Below are 22,755 nucleotides of genomic sequence, written 5' to 3'. Positions count from 1 at the left end.
AATCATCTGGGATGAGTAAAGTATTGCAGCAATGCAAACTTATTATTTGGGATGAGTGCACAATGGCACACAAAAAATCGCTCGAGGCTCTGGATCAATGCTTGAAAGATTTGAGAGGCAAGTCGAAACCCTTTGGCAGCACATTAATATTGCTTGCGGGAGATTTCAGGCGAACATTACCTATAATACCTAGATCAACTCCTGTAGACCAAATGAATGCTTGCCTGAAAAATTCTAATTTATGGGCACACGTACAAATATTAAAATTAACTACAAATATGCGTGTCCGATTGCAAAACGATGACTCTGGATGACTCTGGTCAAACATTTTCAGATCAATTGCTGGCAATTGGAAACGGAAAGCTCCCAGTGAACTCAATTTCAGGACGTATACAACTACCTGCTGATTTCTGTAATTTAGTGACGTTCAAAAATGAATTGATTGAAAAAGTATTTCCGAATATTCTAAAAAATTATAAAAATAATAAATGGCTAAGTGAAAGAGCGATTCTCGCACCCAAAAATATAGACGTCCACGAAATCAACAATATTGTTTTGACCAAGATTCGAGACCAGGCAGTCCTTTACAAGTCAGTCGACACAGTTTTGGAACCAAATGAAGCGGTTAATTATCCATCTGAATTTTTAAATTCCATAGATCTTTCAGGGTTTCCACCACACGTGCTACAACTAAAAATAGGCTTACCAATAATACTTTTAAGAAATATCAACCCACCAAAGCTTTGCAATGGCACGCGACTTGCCGTAAAAAAACAATGGAAAACCTAATAGAGGCCACAATCTTGACAGGGCCTTTTGAGGGTGAGGCCATGATTCCAACGGATCTGCCTTTTCAATTTAAAAGATTGCAATTCCCAATTCGATTAGCATTTGCAATCACCATTAACAAAGCTCAAGGTCAATCATTAGAAAAATGTGGTATAGATCTTAATACTGATTGTTTTTCCCATGGACAATTGTACGTTGCATGTTCGAGGGTCGGTAAACCTGACAATCTATTTATATGTAGCGACAATTTGACAGCGAAGAATGTTGTATATTCGCGAGTTTTACGCAGTTAATTTGTATTGTATCTATCTATCTATCTATCTATATAAAAACGAGTTGTGTGTATGCATGTTTGTTTGTAAAAAGAGTGTTTGCATATGACGTCATTATTAGTACATAAGGCTTTGTATATGTACAGACAATGGGAAAGCCAAGAATGTTGTATATTCGCAAGTTTTACGTAGTTTGAAACACATATATAAATCTATCTATATTCACAGGTGGGACACAGGGACACAACTACAATGGCACGTAACTAATAATGCGCGTAACGACTTAAGCGCGCGCGGGGGCTTGGGGGGGGCGCGAAGCGCCCCACCATGGACAATTGTACGTTGCATGTTCTAGGGTCGGTAAACCTGACAATCTATTTATATGCAGCGACAATTGGACAGCGAAGAATGTTGTATATTTGCAAGTTTTACGCAGTTAATTTGTATTGTATCTATCTATCTATCTATCTATATAAAAACGAGTTGTGTGTATGCATGTTTGTTTGTTTGTAAAAAGAGCGTTTGCATATGACGTCATCATTAGTACATACGGCTCTGTATATGCACAGACAATGGGAAAGCCAAGAATGTTGTATATTCGCAATTTTTACGTAGTTTGAAACACATATATAAATCTATATTCACAGGTGGGACACAGGGACACAACTACAATGGCGCATAACTAATACGGCGCGTAACAGCTTACGCGCGCGGGGGGGCTTTGGGGGGCGCGAAGAGCCCCACCAACTAGGTGTTGGGGTGGCGCGAAGCGCCACCCCAACAGCTAGTATATATATATATATATATATATATATATATATATATATATATATATATATATATATATATATATATATATACATATATTTATAATACTATTGTTATAAAAGAGCAATAATTGTATATATATGTATTTATTTATTTATGTTTTCTTTCTCGAAAACGGGTCCATACTTTTTCGGGGAAATTGGTAACTTGGGATATTCTAGCATAAAAAAAACGATCTAGATAGGTTAGAAATCTTGGAAAATTTATTAAGAGCCTTAATTTGGTTTTTGAAAATGACGTCGTTTACCATGTTAGTACATCATGTAAGCATTTCTTATGACACCATATAAGCATTTTCTTACATGATGTCATGCATAACATAAATAAGGTTATTGAATTTCCAACGCATCAGTTATCTATGTACTATAGTGTATGTTGGAAGGGCCAAAAACCGAAAATTTGCACCATCAATTACAACAACATCAATACGGGTAGCTAATGCAAAGGCAATTGCTATGTTGTCTGAAATTAAAATCCAAAAACTTGTCAATGATAAAAATGAAGAGCAAAGACACGGGCAGTTAGAATTTATGTGAAAACAACAATTAGAGAGTGTCAAAAATAAAAATGAAGAGCAAAGACATACGCGGTTAGAAGACATGCGTCCCTGAGCATTTGAGCGAGTCAAAAATGAAAATGAAGAGCAAAGACATACACGGTTAGAAGAAAAGCGGCGGTATGTCAAAAATGGAAATGAAGAGCAAAGAAACAAGTAGTTAGAAGACATACAACACCAAGCATGTGAGGAAGTCAAAGATGAAAATTAAGAGCAAATACACGCACAGTTAGATGGACGACGGTGTCGTGGTCAAAAATAAAAATGAAGAGCAAAGACACACGTGGTTAGAAGATATGCAACACCGAACGTGTGAGCGAATCAACGAAAATCAACATAGACAGCGAGAATCAAAACTTGTCAAAATTGAAAATGATAGCGATGACGACTGGGCTTAGGATTTTGACATGGTTAGGGTCATCAGTGCCTCCGATACCTTTAAAAATGTTTGGCATCTTGTCTTTCTGAATGAGAAAAGACAAGCCGAAGCAAAAGAAGGAGCTTTTGTCCCACCACCAGGACATTAAAAGAAAAAAAGTGGTCCGCCATATCTTTGAAAATCAAAAACCTGGATTTGATAAATCTTTGGAAAAAAAGAAGTGTTTGTCCCTCCACCTCAAAAATGAAAAGATACAAATGTTCGGTGATGTGTCTTTCATAATGACAATGTAATTATTCCGTATATGAAAGGGGCTTTTCCTCCTCAACGCCCCGCTCTTTACGTTAAAGTTTTTTACTGTTTTAAAATGTAGAGTTAAGAGAAAGAGTTAAACTTTAGCGTAAAGAGTGGGGCGTTGAGGAGGAAAAGCTCTTTCACATACGGAGTAATTTCTTTTCGTTTTAAGTTTTAACGTCGCTCCTTACTTTCATTTAAAAAACTTGCTTTTTTTGTTTAATAGCTGAATAGAGAGATATGGATTTTTTTAAATCTAAACTCAAGGCTATATTGTCTGTAATAGCACAGAAATATTGTAAATCAGTCCTTGAGCTATGACAAAATTTCAAGGATGAGAGTGCAGCCCCTTTGACATTTGATATTGCTTCTTGAAAATGAAGCAATTGATTTCAAGTTTCCAAATATGCAAATAATTATAGTTGATTAGAGAGATGTGTTTTTTTTTATCTAAACTCAAGGCTACATTTTCATAATAGCACAAAAATATTATAAATCAATCCTTGAGCTACGACAAAATTTAAAGGATGAGATTGCAGCCCCTCTGACATTTGATATTGCTCCTCTAAAATGAAGCAATTGATTTCAAATTTGAAAATATAAGAATACTTATAACTGAAGAGAAAGATATGGATTTTTTTTTTCTATTTAAACCCATATCTACATTGTCTGTAATGACACAAAAATATTATAAATCAATCCTTGAGCTATGAGAAAATTTCAAGGATGAGAGTGCAGCCCCTCTGACATTTAGGGGAATAATAGAAGTAATGTTGAACCTACAAATTGATTTTTTAAAAATTTAATGTTACCGTAGGGAACAGGAGGATCCTAGAGGTAAGTTACCCCTTACTTCCTGGATTTTCCTGAATATGATAACGCAAACGAACACATATCAGATTAAACAAGGTTTTTCAGATGAAAGTAAAGCTTAGATAATTTGTTTATTTCTGTAGTTATTTTCTAAAATTATGCAGCCCTTTCTCCCAAAGTAACAACTAGTTAATATGCTGTATATGCTATCTAATGAAATATACTACCGAAGCCACTTTCGCCAAAATTATTTTAGGAGGAACATAAATAGTGATTCGCGCGCACAAACAAAAACCACACATAATTGACAGTTTTTTTGGAAAATATTTGAAGCTATAGGAAAACCATAGTTGTCTCAAGATTTTCGTCGAAACATGGGACAAGGAATTTCAGCTTTTCGTGTGTGTGTTACCGTAAGAAAGCTCGAATTTACGCTTTATTCAAGGCCTTTAAATAGTGTTTAAATCTGGCTGTAATCCTCGGCTATTAGAAATTTTTGTCTGTTATGTTTCTGTCGAATTCAAGAAAAGCATAATAATAATAACAATTAAGCTGCGACTCTGATTCCTGGGAAATAAATACAATTTGTATTTTTATAAATAGAGGACGAAACCAAATACAGTGTCCTTAAGCCAAAAACTGCATTCTAATGGGGTCCAGTAGGCAATTTGAATTCTATGGTTTGGCTTTCAGCAAGATTGCACCCTTATTTTGCACATCAAATTTCATAGCCAGTTTTAAGCTCAATAAAGTTTTTTTCATGTTCATAATTTAAAGCCATTTTTGCGGTTCTATAACTATTTTATCACCCACACGGAAACACACATCTGACTTGTTATATTAAAGCAAAACATTTAAAAAATACGATTCAAAAGCTGAATTTATAAAAATATATTTAGTTGACTTGACTTAAATAGAACTTATAATAAATAAATAGTTACTAATATACAAATACTTGAAAAAAAAAAAATTTTGAATCATTTAAAGGTTAAACTTATTCTATTTAAGAGCACGAGCACATTCACTGCATCAAAAACTTTTCTTCAAGCACTGAATTATCAGAGGCTGAGCTTCTGTTAGAAAAACTCTCCCTGAGAATTGATAAGAGTTCCTCATCAGACATCGAGCACTTATGCTTCAAATCACTATCACACTCTTCCTTGTATCGCCCTTTCATCCAGGCACCAAAAAGCCTATTCAAAGGTGAATGAGTTAGGTCATTCTCCACATATTTTTGTAGATATAGCTCAAAAACCCTGAAAAAGAGTCAAATGATACCGTTTAAAAACAGCCAGATTAAAAAAAAGAAAAAAATAATCAAACAAAACTTTTAGGACACGCAAAATGTGCACTGAAATCAAATTTTATTCGTCCACAATAATCTTCGGTAGTGTAGAAATTAGTTATTTAGAATTTAGGCAACGTCGAATTTTCTTTGGGTTTGATACCGATCGCAATGAAATATAGGGTCTAAATTCTAACGAGATTCCCAATTCTTAGATAAAGTGAACACGTTTTATCGTCAATATATTTCATGAACACTTAGAAGAGGCTCAGGGGTGTCTTTGGTTTCAGCACGCTAACTATAAAATACCAAAGTGCATGCATAAGTGTAATTTTTCTTCCCAGTAAAGTTGAATTCCTATTTTGACAAACTGTATAAAATCATAGGATTTGTAAAGAACGTAAAGTAAAGAACGATGCTGGGACAATGTTCTTTTTTTAGAGACGTCGCACTTCGTATAGAAAGCGTTGTCGTAGAAACCTCTAAACTGGCTCATTCGATTGGAAATTGAAAGTTCTAATGCCTTTTTCGAGAGTTTGAAGTGATTGGAGGGCAACTACTCCCCCTCCCCCTACGCCCATCATTTCCTTAACACACCCAATCAAAAGTTTCAGATAGCCATTTGTTTCAACACAGTTGAAAGGTCTAGTAATTATGTATTTGGGGGTGACATCCTCCGACAGCCCTAAGGGCAAGGGCTATAACTTATACTATTTGCACATTATTAACATTTAAGATCTTTTATGGAAGGGTTGGTCATATAAACTTCAAGGGGCTCATTCTACAAAAAATCATAAGTTCCCTTTTTAAGAGTCAAAAGTGGTCAAAGGGCAAATAGCCCCCCCCCCCTGCGTCCTCTTTTCCCCAAATGCATCCAAAAGAAATTTTGAGATAGCCATTTTATTCAAAATAGTCAAAAGATCAGATTGCAAGGCTTTAGGGGGGGGGGTGAAACAAACCCCCAGAGCCTGATGGCAAGGGTTGTCAGCTATGCTTCGGAGCTATATAAGGTTTTTATGGAAGGGGTGGTCGTACAAACTTTATAGGAGGCTCATTTGACTGGAAACTAAAAGCTCTAGTCCCGTTTTAAGAGTCAAAAATAAAAGAGGTCAACTAGACCTACCCCCCAAAGACCTCTTTTCTCCATAGTGCCTTCCACTACAGCTGTGAATACTACTGCTACTACTGTCAATACTGCCATTAACACAATCCTACTACTGCTACTACTATACCAACTGCTACCACTACTACCATTATGCTAGTATAATTAAGCCTATGTGTATGAAGGTGAATATTTGACAGAATATTGAGGGGGAATTTAAATTAAATCAAAAAGTACTATGTGCATGCAGATTGTGAAAATGCCGTATCACAGGAACGGACTTGGGTATTAATTTGGAATTTTCAGAGAATGCTTAAAGGGCGGAAAAGGGGGGAAATCAATTGAAAAAATGGTAATGTGTTCATGCAATTACAAAACTATTGCCACTGCTACTAATACTACTGGTACTCCAACTAAACTACTCTAGCTACTGCTTTAATTGCAACAACGTTTGAAAGGCTTAGAGTATTAAAATGAAGAGGGCGTCAAAGGGGCAAAAGGGAACATCAGAAATATTTTTGGGACGGCTTACTGTATCAAGAAGAAATTTCTAGGGCATTTCTAGCTTTTTTCCAGCTTTTGACTGATATCGGATTGGCGAGTGCTGACGCTATTCCATTTGTGAAGTGCTGTCGCTTGAACAGTAATAGACAGACAGAGGCTTCTACTAGATCATCTGCTAGGAATAAGTTTGTGCCAATTTTAGTCACATTGACAAGCATTGGTGATACAGATAGCATTATGCAGAATTGTGGAAATCTTAAAGGCTCTCATAAAAGTGTAAATTACGACTTACCCTGTGACCTAGCTCGTCACCGTAAAGAAATTTTAGCTTACGGGTAAAGCCTGCGCACCCGTTAGTAAAAGTGACTGAAACCAGAGTTATTTTGAAAGGTATTAACTTTTGGCTTGAAGCTAAGAAAAATTCGAAAGCGAAGAACTGGACGGGAGTAGAGGATAGCCTACATGTTTTTATCCGTTTAAGATCTCTGTTAGTTCGTCTAACGTGACTATTCCTTGAATTGAAAGTGGAAACTAATTTTTGTTATTTATTTGCCTTATATTATTTCGTCTGGTTCCTTCCTTTGTTTTCATTATCCTCTTTGTCTATTTACTGTTATATTCACTATAATATAATAATTTTCCTGCGTATGTGTGTATCGATCTTCAAATGAATCCATCGACAATCCCTCATCCTTGTTTTGTTTATTTCTTAGTTTTTCCTTATTTCTTTTTCCTTATCTTTCCCTGCTTTTTCCCACTTATCCTTACCTCTATTATATGACTTTTTACTTTTTTTCCTTATATTTTTTCGTCTCCACTATTCCTTATTTCAGATTCAGTTGTTTCGGCTTTTCTTTTTTGTTTTTCAGTTTCATGTGTGCATAAGAATCAGTTCAGCGTTACCTCTGTATAGATGCCATAGCTCTGATGTGATTTTGACAACCTTTGGTCTGGTGGGTTTTGTCGCGGGGCGGATCAACCATCTACCGTAAGTAAATTGACAATTTCTTTTGGTGACCAGGTTGGTATCAACTCTTTGGGGAAACTTTCAATTGAATTACAAAATAATACTTTAGATATTGAAAGTATAATTAGTAGAAATCAGAAAAATAGGGATACTAATTCGGCTAATAAAAGCAAGTATGTTAAGCAATTAAATGGTTCTGCCTCCTATAAAAGAGATGATATTTTCTCTGTGCTTCACGTTGACATTCAGGGACTTTGCTCGTCTTTTGATGAGCTGAAACGGATCGTAAGTGGCGGAGCTCCTAATGCTATTGGATTATGTGAAGCTTTCCTGGATTCAAATAAGAACATACTTTTAGATATTCCAGGATACAGGATGGAGAGGCTGAACAGGAAACAGATTGCAAGAGGCGGCCTTGCCCCTTATATTGCTGATCGTCTTGCATATAATGTCCGAAGTGATTTGAGCAGAAATGAGGAAGGAATCTTTTAATCCCTTTTATTGACATTAAGTCAGTGCGTTACTATTTAGTTGTGGGTTTGGTTTATAGGTCCCCCAGTGGATCTATTCCTTCGTTTATGAAGATTCTGAAAGAAGTTTTAGACTCAGTCGAAAAGCATCCCAGTGAACTAATCCTTATGGGCGATTCCTACCTCAACCTGCTGGATCAAAGTTCTGCTTCAGCTACAGATTTTTGTCGGGGATGCTCTCTTCGGGAGCTGTTTGTTCCCGATGTGATCAGTTTGTACACCAGCCCGAGTTACTGACACGCATGCGTCTCTCATTGATAATATATTTCCATCATTAGATGTCCTAGATAATTCGGTGCTGGTTAGTGAAATTTCTAACCATTTCTCCGCTATTTCCCGATATAAGAGTGCTGATCAAGCGTAGAGTAAAGTATCACCATCTAATCTCCCATTTTTTCCTTATGACCATACTGAGCTAAGACTACTTATTTCTCGTCTGACTGATCGGCCATGCGATATTTTGGTTCCTGAAGCGAATTTAACCGCTCTTTTGATTTCTTTTATGATTTAGTGAAAGAAGGAATCCTGGGAATTTGTAATCAGGATACTTCGAAAAATTATTTGTGAAAGCTTTATAAGGCTTCATCATCTGTAGCTCATCATGAAAGATTCAAGGCCTATAGGAGTATATTTAATTCTCTGTGTCGAAAGGCAAAGTCTCAGCATTATCATAGGAAATGTGGAAAGGATGTTAAGAAGACATATTATTTAATTTATTCAGTTCTTAGACCTACTCCCTCTCTGCCTTCAGTTCCATCAATGCTGATTATCGATGATAAAACCGTTCAAGGAGAAGAACGGCCATTTTCTTATTTTGCTAATATAGGGAAGACAAGCGCTTCCTCTGCAAGCTCTGCAACTTCTCGTTGCGATTTTACAGCCTATCTTGAACCTTCATTTTCAAAGTCAATGGTCTTGAACTCTGTTTCTGAATTTTAGGTAGCTCGTATCGTAAATGCTCTTAAAGGATGATCGTCTTCAGGACCAGACAAAATTCCTACAAGGACTATCCGAGCCATTCTGTGTGCTATTCTGTCACCATTGACTAAGCTTATGAATCCGTCTTTCGAGAAAGAGATTTTCCCTGAAACTCTCAAGCGAGCTAAGGTTAGACTGCTGTAAAAAGGTGGTTCTTGGAGTGACCCTGCTAATTATAGGCCATTATCTTTCCTATCTGTTTTCAGCAAAATTTTTGAGAAGGATATGCTATCCAAGCTTCTTAGTTTTCTGGATGCAAAGGAATTTTGCATGATTTCCAGTTTGGATTCCTAGCGAATCACTCTATGGAGCATGCCTGCGAAGCTTTCTTGAATTTCATTCATTCAGCAATAGATTCTGGTCATATCCCGACAGTTTTATTTTTGGATGTTTGAAAAGCTTTTGATTCCTTGACTCATCGAATTCTTCTTTGGAAACTATCACATACTGGTATGAGATCGAACGCTTTTTCTTGGTTTGATTCATATATTTCTTGTAGGCTTATTTCAATTGATCCACCTTTTCGAAGCCCCTCTGAAGAATATTATGGCGTCCCTCAGGGATCTGTTCTTAGCCCCTTTTTATTTCTGATTTATGTTAATGATCTGATCTCGGTGGTAAAAAAACACCAGTCCACTGGCATGCTGCAAGCTCTGTCATTCTGATGCTTGATCGTGTTCTAATACTACTTTTAATGAAGATTTTCTAGTTGCTTTTGCTGATGCAACCACTCTTGGGATCCTTGGGAAGATGGAATGTGATATCAAGTCTAACCTTGTGGCAATATTCGAGAGAGTTATTTCATGGTTTAATGCAAAATTACTTGGCCTTGAATGTTGGTAAGTCACATTTTCTTATTTTTTCTCGAATTTGTATAGCTCTCCCTCAGCTTACTCACCTTCAGGTTTCACGAAGCTCCTTGTGTAGGCCAGAGAATCGGGTGGTCCGGTTTCATGGTATCCTACTTGATGAGAACCTTTCGCTTAGGAACTATATAGCCATGATTAAGTTTAAGGTCTCACGGAGTTTGGGTATCATTCGAAAACTTAGACACACATTTTCTGGATCTATTTTGAAGCTTCTTTTTTTTTGCTTGGTCCAGCCATATGTTTCTTATTGCCCCATTGTTTGGATGTCTACTTTTCCGTCTACACTGCGGTCACTTTTTGTCATGCATAATAAAGCATGGCGTCTGGCTATGGACACCAACCGTTCCTCACTAACACCGCTCTTAAGTCTACAGTCTATTTACGTTATTACTTGTGCTTAATTTGTCTTTCATCAGCTTCACGGCAATCTTTCATAATCTCTTCAAAAAAACTCCTGTGTTTATTTCAGATTCAGCTCTATATAGCCTTCGTTCTTCAAATAATATCTACATTCCACCTACCCCTACTATCTGAGGAGATTTTAATCCCCTAATTGCTTGTCAATAGGTTCGGAATTCACTACCTTCTTCAGTACAGAGATGCCACTCGTTTCGGACTTTTAAAAGGATTCTTAAGGGTCATTTAGTAAAGAATCAAACAGATTAACATATTTTTCCTTTTCTTTTTCCTCTGAGGAGTTGACGTCCCCTGATTGTTTGTTCATGGTGTATGATGGTCTTCTCTCACTTTGACTCCCAGGCCTCAGGGATGCTCTCTTTTTCACTGTATATATTATTTGGCTATTGTTCTCTTTTTTTTTGTTGCTTATGTTTAATTTTTTGTATCCCACTTGTATCTTTGGACATGGAGTCTTTTTTTGTAGGGGGGAGGGAAATAAGAGTATTGTATTTCCATTTCGTATTTATTGGTGAATAATACTCTGAACACTATTCCTACTACTTACCGAAATGACTTATTTACTTCAGAGCCAAAAGTTCCAAGCTCGATTTTGTTATGCGTTAAGGGTGACATGCAAACAAGTTTCTCGAGACAACAGCCTTCATTGATTTTGTTTTCTCTTTTCTTGTATAGTCTTGTTTCTTTTACTTTTTTTTCCAGCTCCCTAATGGTGAAAATAACTTTTTCCAACATTGATTCAGTCACTGAGCGCTGCAAAATAATATTAGTTATGTTGAGATCTCTTGTTGGTTACGCAATGACAACTGAAGGCTGAATACTGAAAACTGAAATTTATTAGCCCCTGGAGACTGAAGATTGATAAGCAGGACAATCTGAAATTTTAATTTACTTTTTTTTAGATAGAAGCTGTTGGCTACCATTTTCTCTTCTTTTTGTTTTACCTTAAACAGGGTAATAAGTACTTTAAAGCAAAAATGTGATTCAATTAACATTGTCCACTGTACATCAAACAAATGAAGTTGACTGCAAGATTTTGTCCCTCCAAAACTAATTGAGGAATAATTATGAATTCCATTTCAATGAGAAAAAAAATACAACGTGTTCTACTGATAAGCCTTATGTTACTGAGAATTTTAAGAAAAAAAAGAAAAAAAAAATCAATTATGAAAAAAAATCAGCCCTAAGAAATAAAAAATCAATTATTGAAGCAAGATTGTATTACTGAAGCTAATAGTCTAAGGAAGTTCCCGAAGATAAAAATGAGAAAAAAAGCTACTGATTAGCATACTATTAAAGTCCAAGCGCTATATCCTAATAAGCCCAAGCAATGGTACAGACAAGGTAAAGACATATGTGGAAAAAGTCCCTCTGAAATTGATTTACGTCTCCCTGAGCCCCCTATTAAGATTGCCAATGATTTGAGCTCGTACCTTGCGTTCACCCTTCAAAGTCTCCCCCCTTTCACTGGCTTCTGTCCAACTATTCCTCCCAATAACTCCTTCCCAATAATTTCTCCTTCTGACGTTATAAATAAAATCCTAAAGCTTAGGAAATTAAGCAGTTGCCCCTTAGACATCCTAATTGACTTAATTAAAGCCTTTTCAGACAAAATTGCTGAATATTTATCAAATATTTTAAACCAAATCACAAAACTTAAATTGCTGAATCTTTATCAAATATTTTCAACCAAATAAAAAATTTGATAAATTCACAAGTTGCTGGAAACAAGGTTTTATTACACCTGTCCCAAAAAATCTTCTAAATCTGACTTTCACAAACTGTACGCCCCATTACACTCACTCCAGTTTTTTCATAAATTTTTGAATGTTTCCTCTGCGACTAGCTTAAAGTTCAAAATTTTCCGCGTATTGACGTCCGATAGTTTGGCAATTTAAGAAAAAATTTCACCAGCCATTACCTAGTGCACTTAGTAAATACCAACGTAAGCGACCTTGAGAAAACGAATGTTTGGCTAGACCTTGTCTTTTTGATACTCAAAAAGCTTTTACTTCGTTGACTACCCCATCCTAATTCGCTCATTACTGGTTAACTTTGAACTTAATCCTCTTTTAGTAAATATTGGTATATCGTTTCTTTCAAATAGATATCAAGTTGTAAAAAACAAATATATTTTCTCCAACCCTCTCCCTATTTACAGTGTAATTCCTCAAGGGACCTCTTTGAGACAACTCTTATTTCTAGTTATGATTAACAAAATTGGTGAGGAATTTCACCAAAGGTGGAAATATGTGGATGACTTGTCGATCCTTGAAGTATGTCATATAAATATTAAAAGTGATCCCCTTGAAATCATAACCCACTTATCGGATGAATCTAAAAATCTAAATATGAAAGTAAATTCCACTAAAGTAAGTATAATCGCGATACATTTCTTGAAATTCACTTCCATTTTCCTAAGCCCTATTCCTCCCGTAAAGGTAGTGAAACGTGTTAAACTCCTTGGTATCGTAATTTCAAATTATCTTAAGTGGGATATACATGTTTCCCCCATGAATCTGAGCGGTCCAAAAGTATTATACCAAAGTGTCTTCTGTTTTGTTTAAATGTTCTTTTTAAAAGTATCTTCTGTTTTTTTGGTATCACCTTATGAGTTTTTTTTATTCAAAGTGTATTTTGTTTTGTTAGGTTTCACCTTAAAAGTTTTTTTTCAAAGTTGTCTCCTGTTTTGTTACGTTTTACCTTAAAATTTCTTTTTCGTAATGTCAACTGTTTTTGTTACGTTTCACCTTAGAAGTCGTTTGTCAACGTGTCTTCTGTTTTAATACATTCCCCTTAAAAGTTTCTTTTTAGTGTCTTCTGTTTTGTTAAGTTTCACATTAAAAGTTTTTTTTTCAAAGTGTCTTCTGTTTTGTTAGGGTTCTCCTTAGAAGTTTTTTTTTCAAACTGTCTCCTATTTTGTTAGGTTTTATTTTAAAAAAAATTCCAAGTGCGTTTTATTCATGAACTTTTTTTTTGAAACTGTCTTCTGTTTTGTTACGTTTCACCTTAAAAGCTTTTTTTCAAAGTGTTTTCTAATTTGTTAGGTTTCACGTAAAAAAAAAATTTCAAAGTGTCTTCTGTTTGGTTACCTTTTTATTATTTTTCAAAGTGTTTTCTAATTTGTTATGTTTCAAGTTAATTTTTTTTTAAGAGTCTTCAGTTTTGTTACGTTTCACCTAAAAAGTTTTTTTTTCAGCGTCTTATGTTTTGTTACTTTTTACCTTAAAAGTTTTGTTTTCAAAGCGTCTTCCGTTTTTTCACGTTTTAACCTAAAACTTCTGGATGAAGACATAGAAATCATAAGCGTTGCATAAAAATACACACATATTCAAAAAATTAGGGTCAAAGCTAAAAAACTCCCCCAAAAAAACCCAAAAAGTAAAAGCCCCGTTCTTTACGTTAAAGTTTTTTACTGTTTAAAAAAATAAAGTTGAGAGAAAGCGTCAAGCTTTAGCGTAAAGTCCGGGACGTTGAGGAGGGAGTAGCCCCTTTCATATACGAAATAATTTCTGTTCGTTTCAAGTTTTAATTTCGCTCCTTACTTTCAGTTAAAAAAAACTTGTTTTTTTTTATTTAATCCCATAGAAAAGGAGCCAAATAAGCAACTTGAATGACTAGTTTTTCCCACTATTAACTTGACAAAATTATGCTCCTTTGCTTTTTTTTGTTTTGTCGTGTGAACAATAGTTAAAATGTGTTTAAGTACAGACAACAGTTGCCTATTCCCTGAACTTCATTTGTTTTGTTTTTTGTAGTGTTAAAAACTGGGGCATCTGGACTAATAGCATATCGTCTTCAAACTAAGGAATTTCAGTGGCAATGGCTGCAAACTTCGTCTCGTCTCGTCTACAAAAACAGCAAACCGGACTTCATTATTTCAACTCATCGTCCGTTGATGTAAGTTCATTCTTGATTTTTATTAACATCTCTCAGTGTTTCCAATTACCGGTGTTTCGGGCAAGAAATATGTCGGGTCATGAAGAGTGATTTTTGCTTGAATATAGTGAAATAAAAAATGTGCCTCTACCAATAATGAAAGTTGAAAGTTGAAATATACCAACCAAGAAAGTTGAATATACGTTAATCCTGTTCTAACTGGAATATGTCGGTCATTCACTGTATTTAGTTGATAAGTAAATGGTTATGCAAATTTTGTTTTAATACAGTTATGCAAATTAGGTACGCATAGTTGTATTGCACCCCTCCGCTACTATATACAGGCCAAGAAAAACTAATACTCTCAAGTTGTGAGAGTCTCTAATTACTCGGTTTAAGAATAAAATAAAATGCTAGGAAATCCAGATTTGGATCTTGGCAGTAAGGAGATAAGACACGTTGAAGTATTAGGCCTAAGCTATACACGTGTTTGGTTTTTAATACCGTTTTAAATTAGATTCACCGTCCGAGATATTAGAGCCATGGTTTCGTATTCGAATAATTTATCTACCAATGAAAAAAAAAATTACCTCAGAAACAAAGTACTCTTGTCCAAGAAACGATACAGTAGTTGAGGATATGGCACACACTCTGGCTAGGTGTCAGCAGTTCCTTGATTTAAGAACTAAATTTACATGCATATGTTGAAATGAAAAGAGAATGATATAAGTTCGTGTTTTTTTTTGCTGCTGTTTTTTCGCTGGGAGGGGAGAGTAGATTTACGTTACTATATTGTAATTTAATTTTCAAATACTGTATTGAATGGCCTTGTTGTGCTTACAATAAATCTTTCTATGGGGTCTCAAAAATACGAGGTTGCCACCGAATTAAGGTTTCGTGGCCGCCATCAGTGTCCTTTCTAAAAGTGTTTCCTATGGCTTTCCAGTTAATCACTGAAAGGTGAAACCAACTCTAAGGGAAAATCACTGATATGTTGCTGTTTTAAAATCACCATAAAAAGCCACTAGTTTAATTTTCTTTGCTTTGAAAAATTTTAATTGTGGTTTTCGTTCTATTCATTTACGAAGTCCAAGTTTTTTGAAGAAAAAATATGAAAACGCTCTTTTTTACACTTTTCGTCATCGAACTTTCTCAAATTCATTTGTTAATCTGATTAGAGAAACTGATTGGGAATATCGATTATCGAACACCAAAAGTAGAATATCGAAATATCACCTAATCAAGTTATCGTCTAACACTACGGAAAACAATTAAATGAATATTACCACAAAGTGATTAAGATAAACAAGCCAGAAAAGGACTTTTAATTTTGGAATATGCCAAAGGAAGCTAAGGATACTTTCGTGTATCTATATAAGATACACATAAGTGGATACTATATAAGCGGTAAAACACTAAAGGAAGGAAAAAGACACATGGGGAGGGACAAATGAAAGTCATAAGCTTAGAAAACGCTAAACCCACTCGTAATCAAAGAGACAGAAGGGGTATAGGGTAATGGAAGGTGATTTGAAGGTATTACAGATGAAGGAGGTCATAAAAAGAACCTTAGAGGGTCCAAAAAAAGTTAGAAAGCTCAGAAAAGACTTGAGAAACTCTTTACTGACAGGAAAAAACAAGAAACAACACAGCTAAAAATATCAAATTATATATTTGAAACAATGTATCTTCGTAAGTAATATCCCATCTCTGCTTTTAAGCGCCCTGGTACCTACTACTCTTTTCCTCTTTTGTGGCTTAAGATCATGAGGAAGGCTTAATGCCGATTCCCTCAGTGCTACCATCTACATGACTAAAATCAGAGATGGGGAATTGTTTACTACAGTTCTAGATGTCGACATGTTTCCTTTTCTAACGGCACATTTTTAGCTTCTAAGCAGTTTCCATTGATTTTATGAAATTTATGTCTCATATATGAATTGAACGTGAGACCCGTGATTTCCTATGATAAAAGAACGACAAATTATTTTTTTTATACAAATTATAAAAAAAAGGAGCCGACCACTAAGAGGAATTACCACTCTAGTAAGCCAGTTTATAAAATTCATATTGAATGGTAGAATCGACGAAATCAGAGGAATAATCACTTAACTATACATTTTATTTGATTTCAAATTGGACTAATAGAATTTATGATGTAGTATTGAACTTGACAGCATATATATTAACATATGCGTAGTTTGACCGCTTGTATCATGATATTCATGAAAAAGTGCCCTTATAACAACACTTTTTTTAGAAGGAAATTTTGGTTATCCATCTCCCTCTTCCAAGGACCCCAAAGTTGTTCCCTCAAACTTTATTACCCCTAAAAATAAATAAGCGTTGAAAAAAAATAGTAAAAACAACTTAAAAAAGAAAAAATAACGAAAAATAAAAACAAATTTAAAAATGAAAAAATAACGAAAATTCAAACGTTTAAAAACGAAAAAAAGAAAGCTAAAATAAATTTAAAAATACAAAATGTTAATAACGAAAAGGTTGGCTGCAGGTAATCGAGCCTTAGGCCGGTTACCTGGAGCCAACCTACAGCTAGCTGTGGTACCTGCAACCAACCTACAGCAGCCAAGATACCTGCAGTAAGTACCTTGGTTGTGGTAGGTTGGCAACATTTACCCGGATAATTGAAGGTTGGCTGCAGGTATCTGGGCTGCGGTAAGTTTTTTTTGTAGATACCCAGGCTATGGGAGGTAGTACTTTTACTGATTAATTTTATTCAAATACTCATTTAATTGTCTTTTTTGTTTTTTACTTTTTAAAATGACGTCCAGTGCACAATTATTATTGATCAAAAACTTATAATAAACTAAGTTTTGTCGATAACCCCACAGAAGTATAAAAAATCATGTTCGTCATTTCTTTTGTAAGAAGTATTATGCATTTCCTTATTAAATATATTTTTTTTTTGATTTATGTTTTTTATTTTTTTTATTTAATTAAAATAGAAAAATATTTATCTATATTTTCTCCATTTTTTATTTTTTTCGTTATTTCTTATTTTAAATTTTTATTATTTTTTATTTTCGTTGTTTTTTTTCATTTTAATAATTTAATTTTTTTTTCATTTTTAAATTCATTTTTATTCTTCGTTATTTTTTCTTCATTTTTAAATTTGTTTTTATTTTTCGATATTTTTTTTCATTTTTAGACGTTTTTATTTTCATTATTTTTTTCATTTTTAAATTTGTTTTATTTTCTTTATTTTTTTTCATTTTCATTTTTTTCCATTTATTAATTTTTTTTTGGGGGGGAGGAAGAATTTGAGCGAGTGACATTAGGGTCCCTTGGAAGTGGGACATGCTGACCATAAGTTCCCTCTAAAAACAGTGTTTATATAACCACTCATTCCCGTAAAAATGATGATACAAGCGGTTAGAATATGCATAGGTTAATATATGCTGTCAATTAAAGTTCAATACTATATAATAAATTGTATTGTTCCAATTCGAAATCAAATGAAATGTGTTGCTTATATGATCATTCCTCTGCTTGTGCCGATTCTACCATTCCATTTGAATTCATAAAAACTGGTTTACTAAAGTTGTCATTCCTCTTAATAAGTGAAGGTTGAATATATGTTAATAAAGTCCAGACAGGTATTGCTATATTGGTCATTCCTCTGAATCTGTGAAGGTTGAATATGTGTTAATCATGTCCTGACAAGATTATTTAAGTCATTCACCGAATCTAGCTGCTAAGTAAACCGGTTATGCAAATTTTATTTTAATACGGTTGCTCAAATAAGGTCCGTGTACGAGTATTTTCCCCTCCACTACTGTGAATCCCTATTGAGAATCTCCAGAGCCACGATAGATTTGGCTACAGACAGAGCATGTTTTGTGTTGACATCTTAAACTTCGTCGTGTAACCCCCACATAATGACTTTATTCTGTCGTGGCTGAATCAAAGGGACTTTCACGAGACTTGCTTCTACCGATACATATTCAGGAGCCAGCAAGACCAAATCCATTTCTCTTGCAATTTTACTCTCAACTTGGAGATGATCGTTAGGAGAGTTATACTACAATTACAAACAAGAACTCACTGCAATACCAAGCCACCCAACACCATTACAGCTACACAAGCTCCTTCATCCCAATTCATACAAAGCCTCCCTCTTTACTCTCTGCCAGGAAGTTCCAATTTCCATTAACTCTTTCCTTAAGACATCAAGCCATCTCCTTTCAGGAAGAACGCGCTTTTTGTTGGACCCACACAGTTGGCCACAAGGACGATCTTTAACAAGTTTTAATCCTCTATCCTTTTCAACATGTCCAAGCTATTTCAACCTGTTTCTCATTTTCGCCCTAAAAGGTGGGGTTGAATGACATTTAGGAAATGAGGATAAAGATACAACTCGTATATTCGTAAGAGATATATTAAACATTAAATATTAGTTCTATTAGAAATGTAACAAGAATAACAGAACAAGACATTTAAAACTAGGGTTTTAAGTACAGGCAGTAAAGCATTAACTAATCACTACTTCTAAATAAAATAGCGTTTTAATAAATAGTGTCAACTTCGACGAAATCTAAAAAATTGGCTAATCAAAATTTTACTTTTCATAACAACGTATCGTATCTATCTGCGTTTTAAAATTCGACATATTTCACTTAAATTAAAGATTTCACACTTTTATAAGAAAAAGTCTATTTCTCTATTTCCACTTCCGCCATATCTATTTGTTACACGGTCGGTGTCTACCTCAATATTTCGGTGAATTTTTATAATGGCTATTCCTGTCAGTCTAGAATCATGTCAGTTTAGGACTATTCGTTAGTATCTCCTCTTCTATTCATCCTAAAATATTCGAACAAAGACCAAAATCGTCAGAAAAATATGAACTCTAATAAAGATGCATGTAGGTATTTGCTTCAAACTAAGTATACGAGTCAAAATACTTCTTAAAAAACAAATAATAATGTGTTTGTTATTTTGCATTTGATAGGTATAAATCGGGGATTCAAATTCTCATGGTTTCAAGCTGTGGTAGGTTTCTAATTTTTTTTTTTTAATCTTGAGATTTTCAGATATTCAGTTCAAACGTTTAATTCTCGATACGTCTGTTAAGCATAAGAATAAAAATTTGAATTTTGACTCAGATCTAGCTGTAAGTAAGAGAATTGTCTTGTAAAACTTACGATTTATAAACAATTAATTATGGAAATATGATTGGATGACATGTATTAAAATAAGAATAAAAATCCTCAGCTGGATATACAGCAGTTTAGGCAAAATTATGGAAAAATATATGCGACCCTATACAAAACATAACTATATATTGGAACTGGATGGTATTGAGAAGGTGAGAAATTCTGAAATAATATTAGTAATATAAATAATACTTATACGAAGAAATTCTAAAATAATACAATAATATTATTAATATTGAAGTAGTTGCATTCCATTGCCGTGGTTAACTCAAGCAAACCCGGCTGAACCTTGAACCTTCAGAAATTAAATAAAAAAAAGTTTTTTAACAGAAAGCAAGGAGGGACATTAAAACTTAAAACGAACAGAAATTATTTCGCATATGAAAGGGGCTGCTTCCTAATCAACGCCATACTCTTTAAGCTAAAGTTTTTTTTAACGTTTTAAAAGTAGAGTTAAGAGAAAGAGTCAAACTTTAGCGTAAAGAGCGGAGCGTTGATTAGGAAGCAGCCCCTTTCATATAAGAAGTAATTTTTGTTCGTTTTAAGGTTTAATGTCGCTCTTTACTTTCCGTTAAAAAAACTTGTTGTTTTTATTTAATTTTCTACTGAGCCAAAGCTAATATTGTCTGTTATAAAGACCTTGAAAACCCTTTACTATCTAATGTTCACGATACCAGATCTCGAGTGTGGTAGTAATAACACAAAATTACCCATTTTTATGCCAATTAGCAGCCAACATAAGTTAATTAGGAAAAGAACTTATAAGCCCTATCGAAGGAGAAAGTAATAATAGTAGGCTGTCATAAAGACGTAGCTAAACCTCCTATGCAAGGGAGGTTAGATTCAAACCAACCTCCTTCAGGCGAGATTGTAGCTTGAAAATATCACTTTAACGTCGTTGAATTTTCTTCCTAGTGGGTAGAACTCCCCTCCATCCTTCAAAGGTGCTTCTAGGTGTACACCCACCAAGTCTATACATCTATGGTTCATTTTGTTCCTGTGCCATCCCAGGGAAGTTTTAGCCAGGCTTCGCTCAATTCTATAATTGTTCCAATAAATATAAACCAAAAATGAAATCCAGTGTAATATAGCAGCATATTAGGTCAAATAGTAACAGCTTACCTTTCTTCTGTAATTACCTCCATAGGCACTATCGTACTCGCTGTCTTTTCTGTTCTTGTTTAAGTGGACGTTAAGGAACGTCCAATATGTTGTGGCAGCTGACACAACCAATCCCAAAAGAAGAACTCCAGTTAAGTTAAATGTATAGTTTGCTGAGCGGGTATCTGATAACTGAAAAAAATAGAAAATTATGGATGGCTTGTTATCAGAGACAACGCTCCATTGTTGCCTATAGTAAAGAGTTATAAAGTTTCAATGTATTATTCCTCCTTTCAGAGCCACTTAATATGGAAGGAATGGCCAAAGAAACTTCATATGGGACTGATTCAATTTCAACTTATAAGTTCTAGGGACCTTCTGAAAAATCAAAAGGCAAGCAATCCCCCTGCCAACACTCTTTTTGGCTGCCACCCCCTTTTGGACATTAATCAAAACTTCGAGACGGACATTTAGTTCAAAATTGTCTGCAAGTGAAGAAGTATGGACCCGGGGAGAATATATATATTGAAAACAATATTTAAAAAATTTCTGACTATTCTGAACTTTTTTTTACTGTCTGTCGGTGAACGTCCTGCAGAATAGATCCAATATGGAAAATAGTTTTAGAAAATGGTCAAGAAGAAGAACAATTATGTATTTAGTCTATTGACTCGTAAATGTAGATACACAGCATGCATACCTGTATTTGTAAGATGGCATAGATTGTTCTCAAATTCAAAATGTGTTTAGTGAGGGCGAATTTCCAGATGTTGCTGAGGACCTCCGAAGTATTCTAAGCCTTCCAGGCTTATAGGCGATGCTCAGATCAGACTCGGCATTATTGCCACACATCTTGGTCTGCTTTTCCTGGACACGTGTTTTCCACTGATGATCTTTTCCAATTTGAGGATACAATAGAGAGTGTAGTATTTTTATATTACGTTGTATGGAAGTTTCATGTTATGATTTTTTTGTAGGTAGCCTGGGTCAATAAACCTATTCAATAGACGACATTACATGGTGTCAGAAGTGGGATCTGAATAACAATGGACGTCCTTCAGCCATCTGGGACTGGGAGGTCGACTCCCTTTCAGAGGAATGGGACCGCTTCGAAGAACACGCTAAGCTGATGTTTGCAGGGCCACTTTCAGGCAAAACAGAAAAAGTACAGTGTGCCTACCTACTCATCTGGGCTGGAGCAAAAGGTCGGGAAATATTCAACACCTTCAACGTCGCGCCTGAAGAGCTGCATAAAATTGAACCTTACCTCGCTAAATTCAAAGCATATGCTTCACCTCAGAAGAACACAGTTTTTGCACGATACCTGTTCCAGAAGCGAGACCAAAACGACACAGAGACTGTGGAAAAATACATCACAGATCTAAAGACATTAGTGAAACCATGCTCCTACTCAGACCCAGAATAAATGGTTCGGGACCGAATTGTATGTGGAATCCAAAACCAAAACGTGCGTGAAAAGCTCTTGGCTGAAGGTGATGAACTCACACTGGATAAAGCAACCTTTATGTGCAGAAGCCACGAAGCGACCCAGGCTCAACTCAAGACATTCAACGGAACGAGACCAGCCCCCATCAAACAAGAGACCGACGCTATATTCCGCTACCAAAACCGGAACAGTGGTAGAAACAAACAAACAGAAGCAAGCGGCTCCAAGAGTAAAGCATGCTACTTCTGTGGCGGAACATACTCCTCCTCACACATCTGTCCTGCAAAGGGGAAAACCTGCTCCATATGCAAAAAGACCAACCACTTTGCCAGGGTCTGTCGAAGTAAGACATTCAGTGCAGTTGATGAAGACACCGCAGATACAAACCCCGGCGACGAAACTGTTTTCCTTTACTCCATCGAGCAAAGTAAGAACAAAGACGAAGCAGTTATTCCACTGACTATCAACAACCAGTCCCCTGTACAATTTAAGATCGACACAGGAGCCCAGGTGAATATCATCCCAAAGAAGTATTTTGAGCTCATCGCGCCAAAGCCCACCATGAAAC

The 22,755-nt window shown here is 35.2% G+C and overlaps 1 protein-coding gene across 1 annotated transcript in view; it reads right to left on the bottom strand.

Annotated features, from left to right (window-relative positions):
• Positions 1-4,952: 4,952 nt before the first annotated feature.
• Positions 4,953-22,755, bottom strand: part of LOC136041840 (uncharacterized) — a 44,259-nt gene continuing 26,456 nt past the window's right edge. Inside the window, exons 3-5 of the mRNA XM_065726619.1 lie at positions 20,762-20,932; positions 11,131-11,336; positions 4,953-5,187 (exon numbers count right to left, since the gene is read on the bottom strand). Coding sequence (XP_065582691.1) covers positions 4,953-5,187; positions 11,131-11,336; positions 20,762-20,932 — 612 coding nt within the window. The remainder of the gene's footprint in view (positions 5,188-11,130; positions 11,337-20,761; positions 20,933-22,755) is intronic.

The sequence above is a fragment of the Artemia franciscana genome, unplaced genomic scaffold, assembly GCF_032884065.1.
Source record: "Artemia franciscana unplaced genomic scaffold, ASM3288406v1 PGA_scaffold_412, whole genome shotgun sequence".
Lineage (NCBI taxonomy): Eukaryota > Metazoa > Arthropoda > Branchiopoda > Anostraca > Artemiidae > Artemia > Artemia franciscana.
This window is presented reverse-complemented; position numbering and strand designations above follow the sequence as displayed.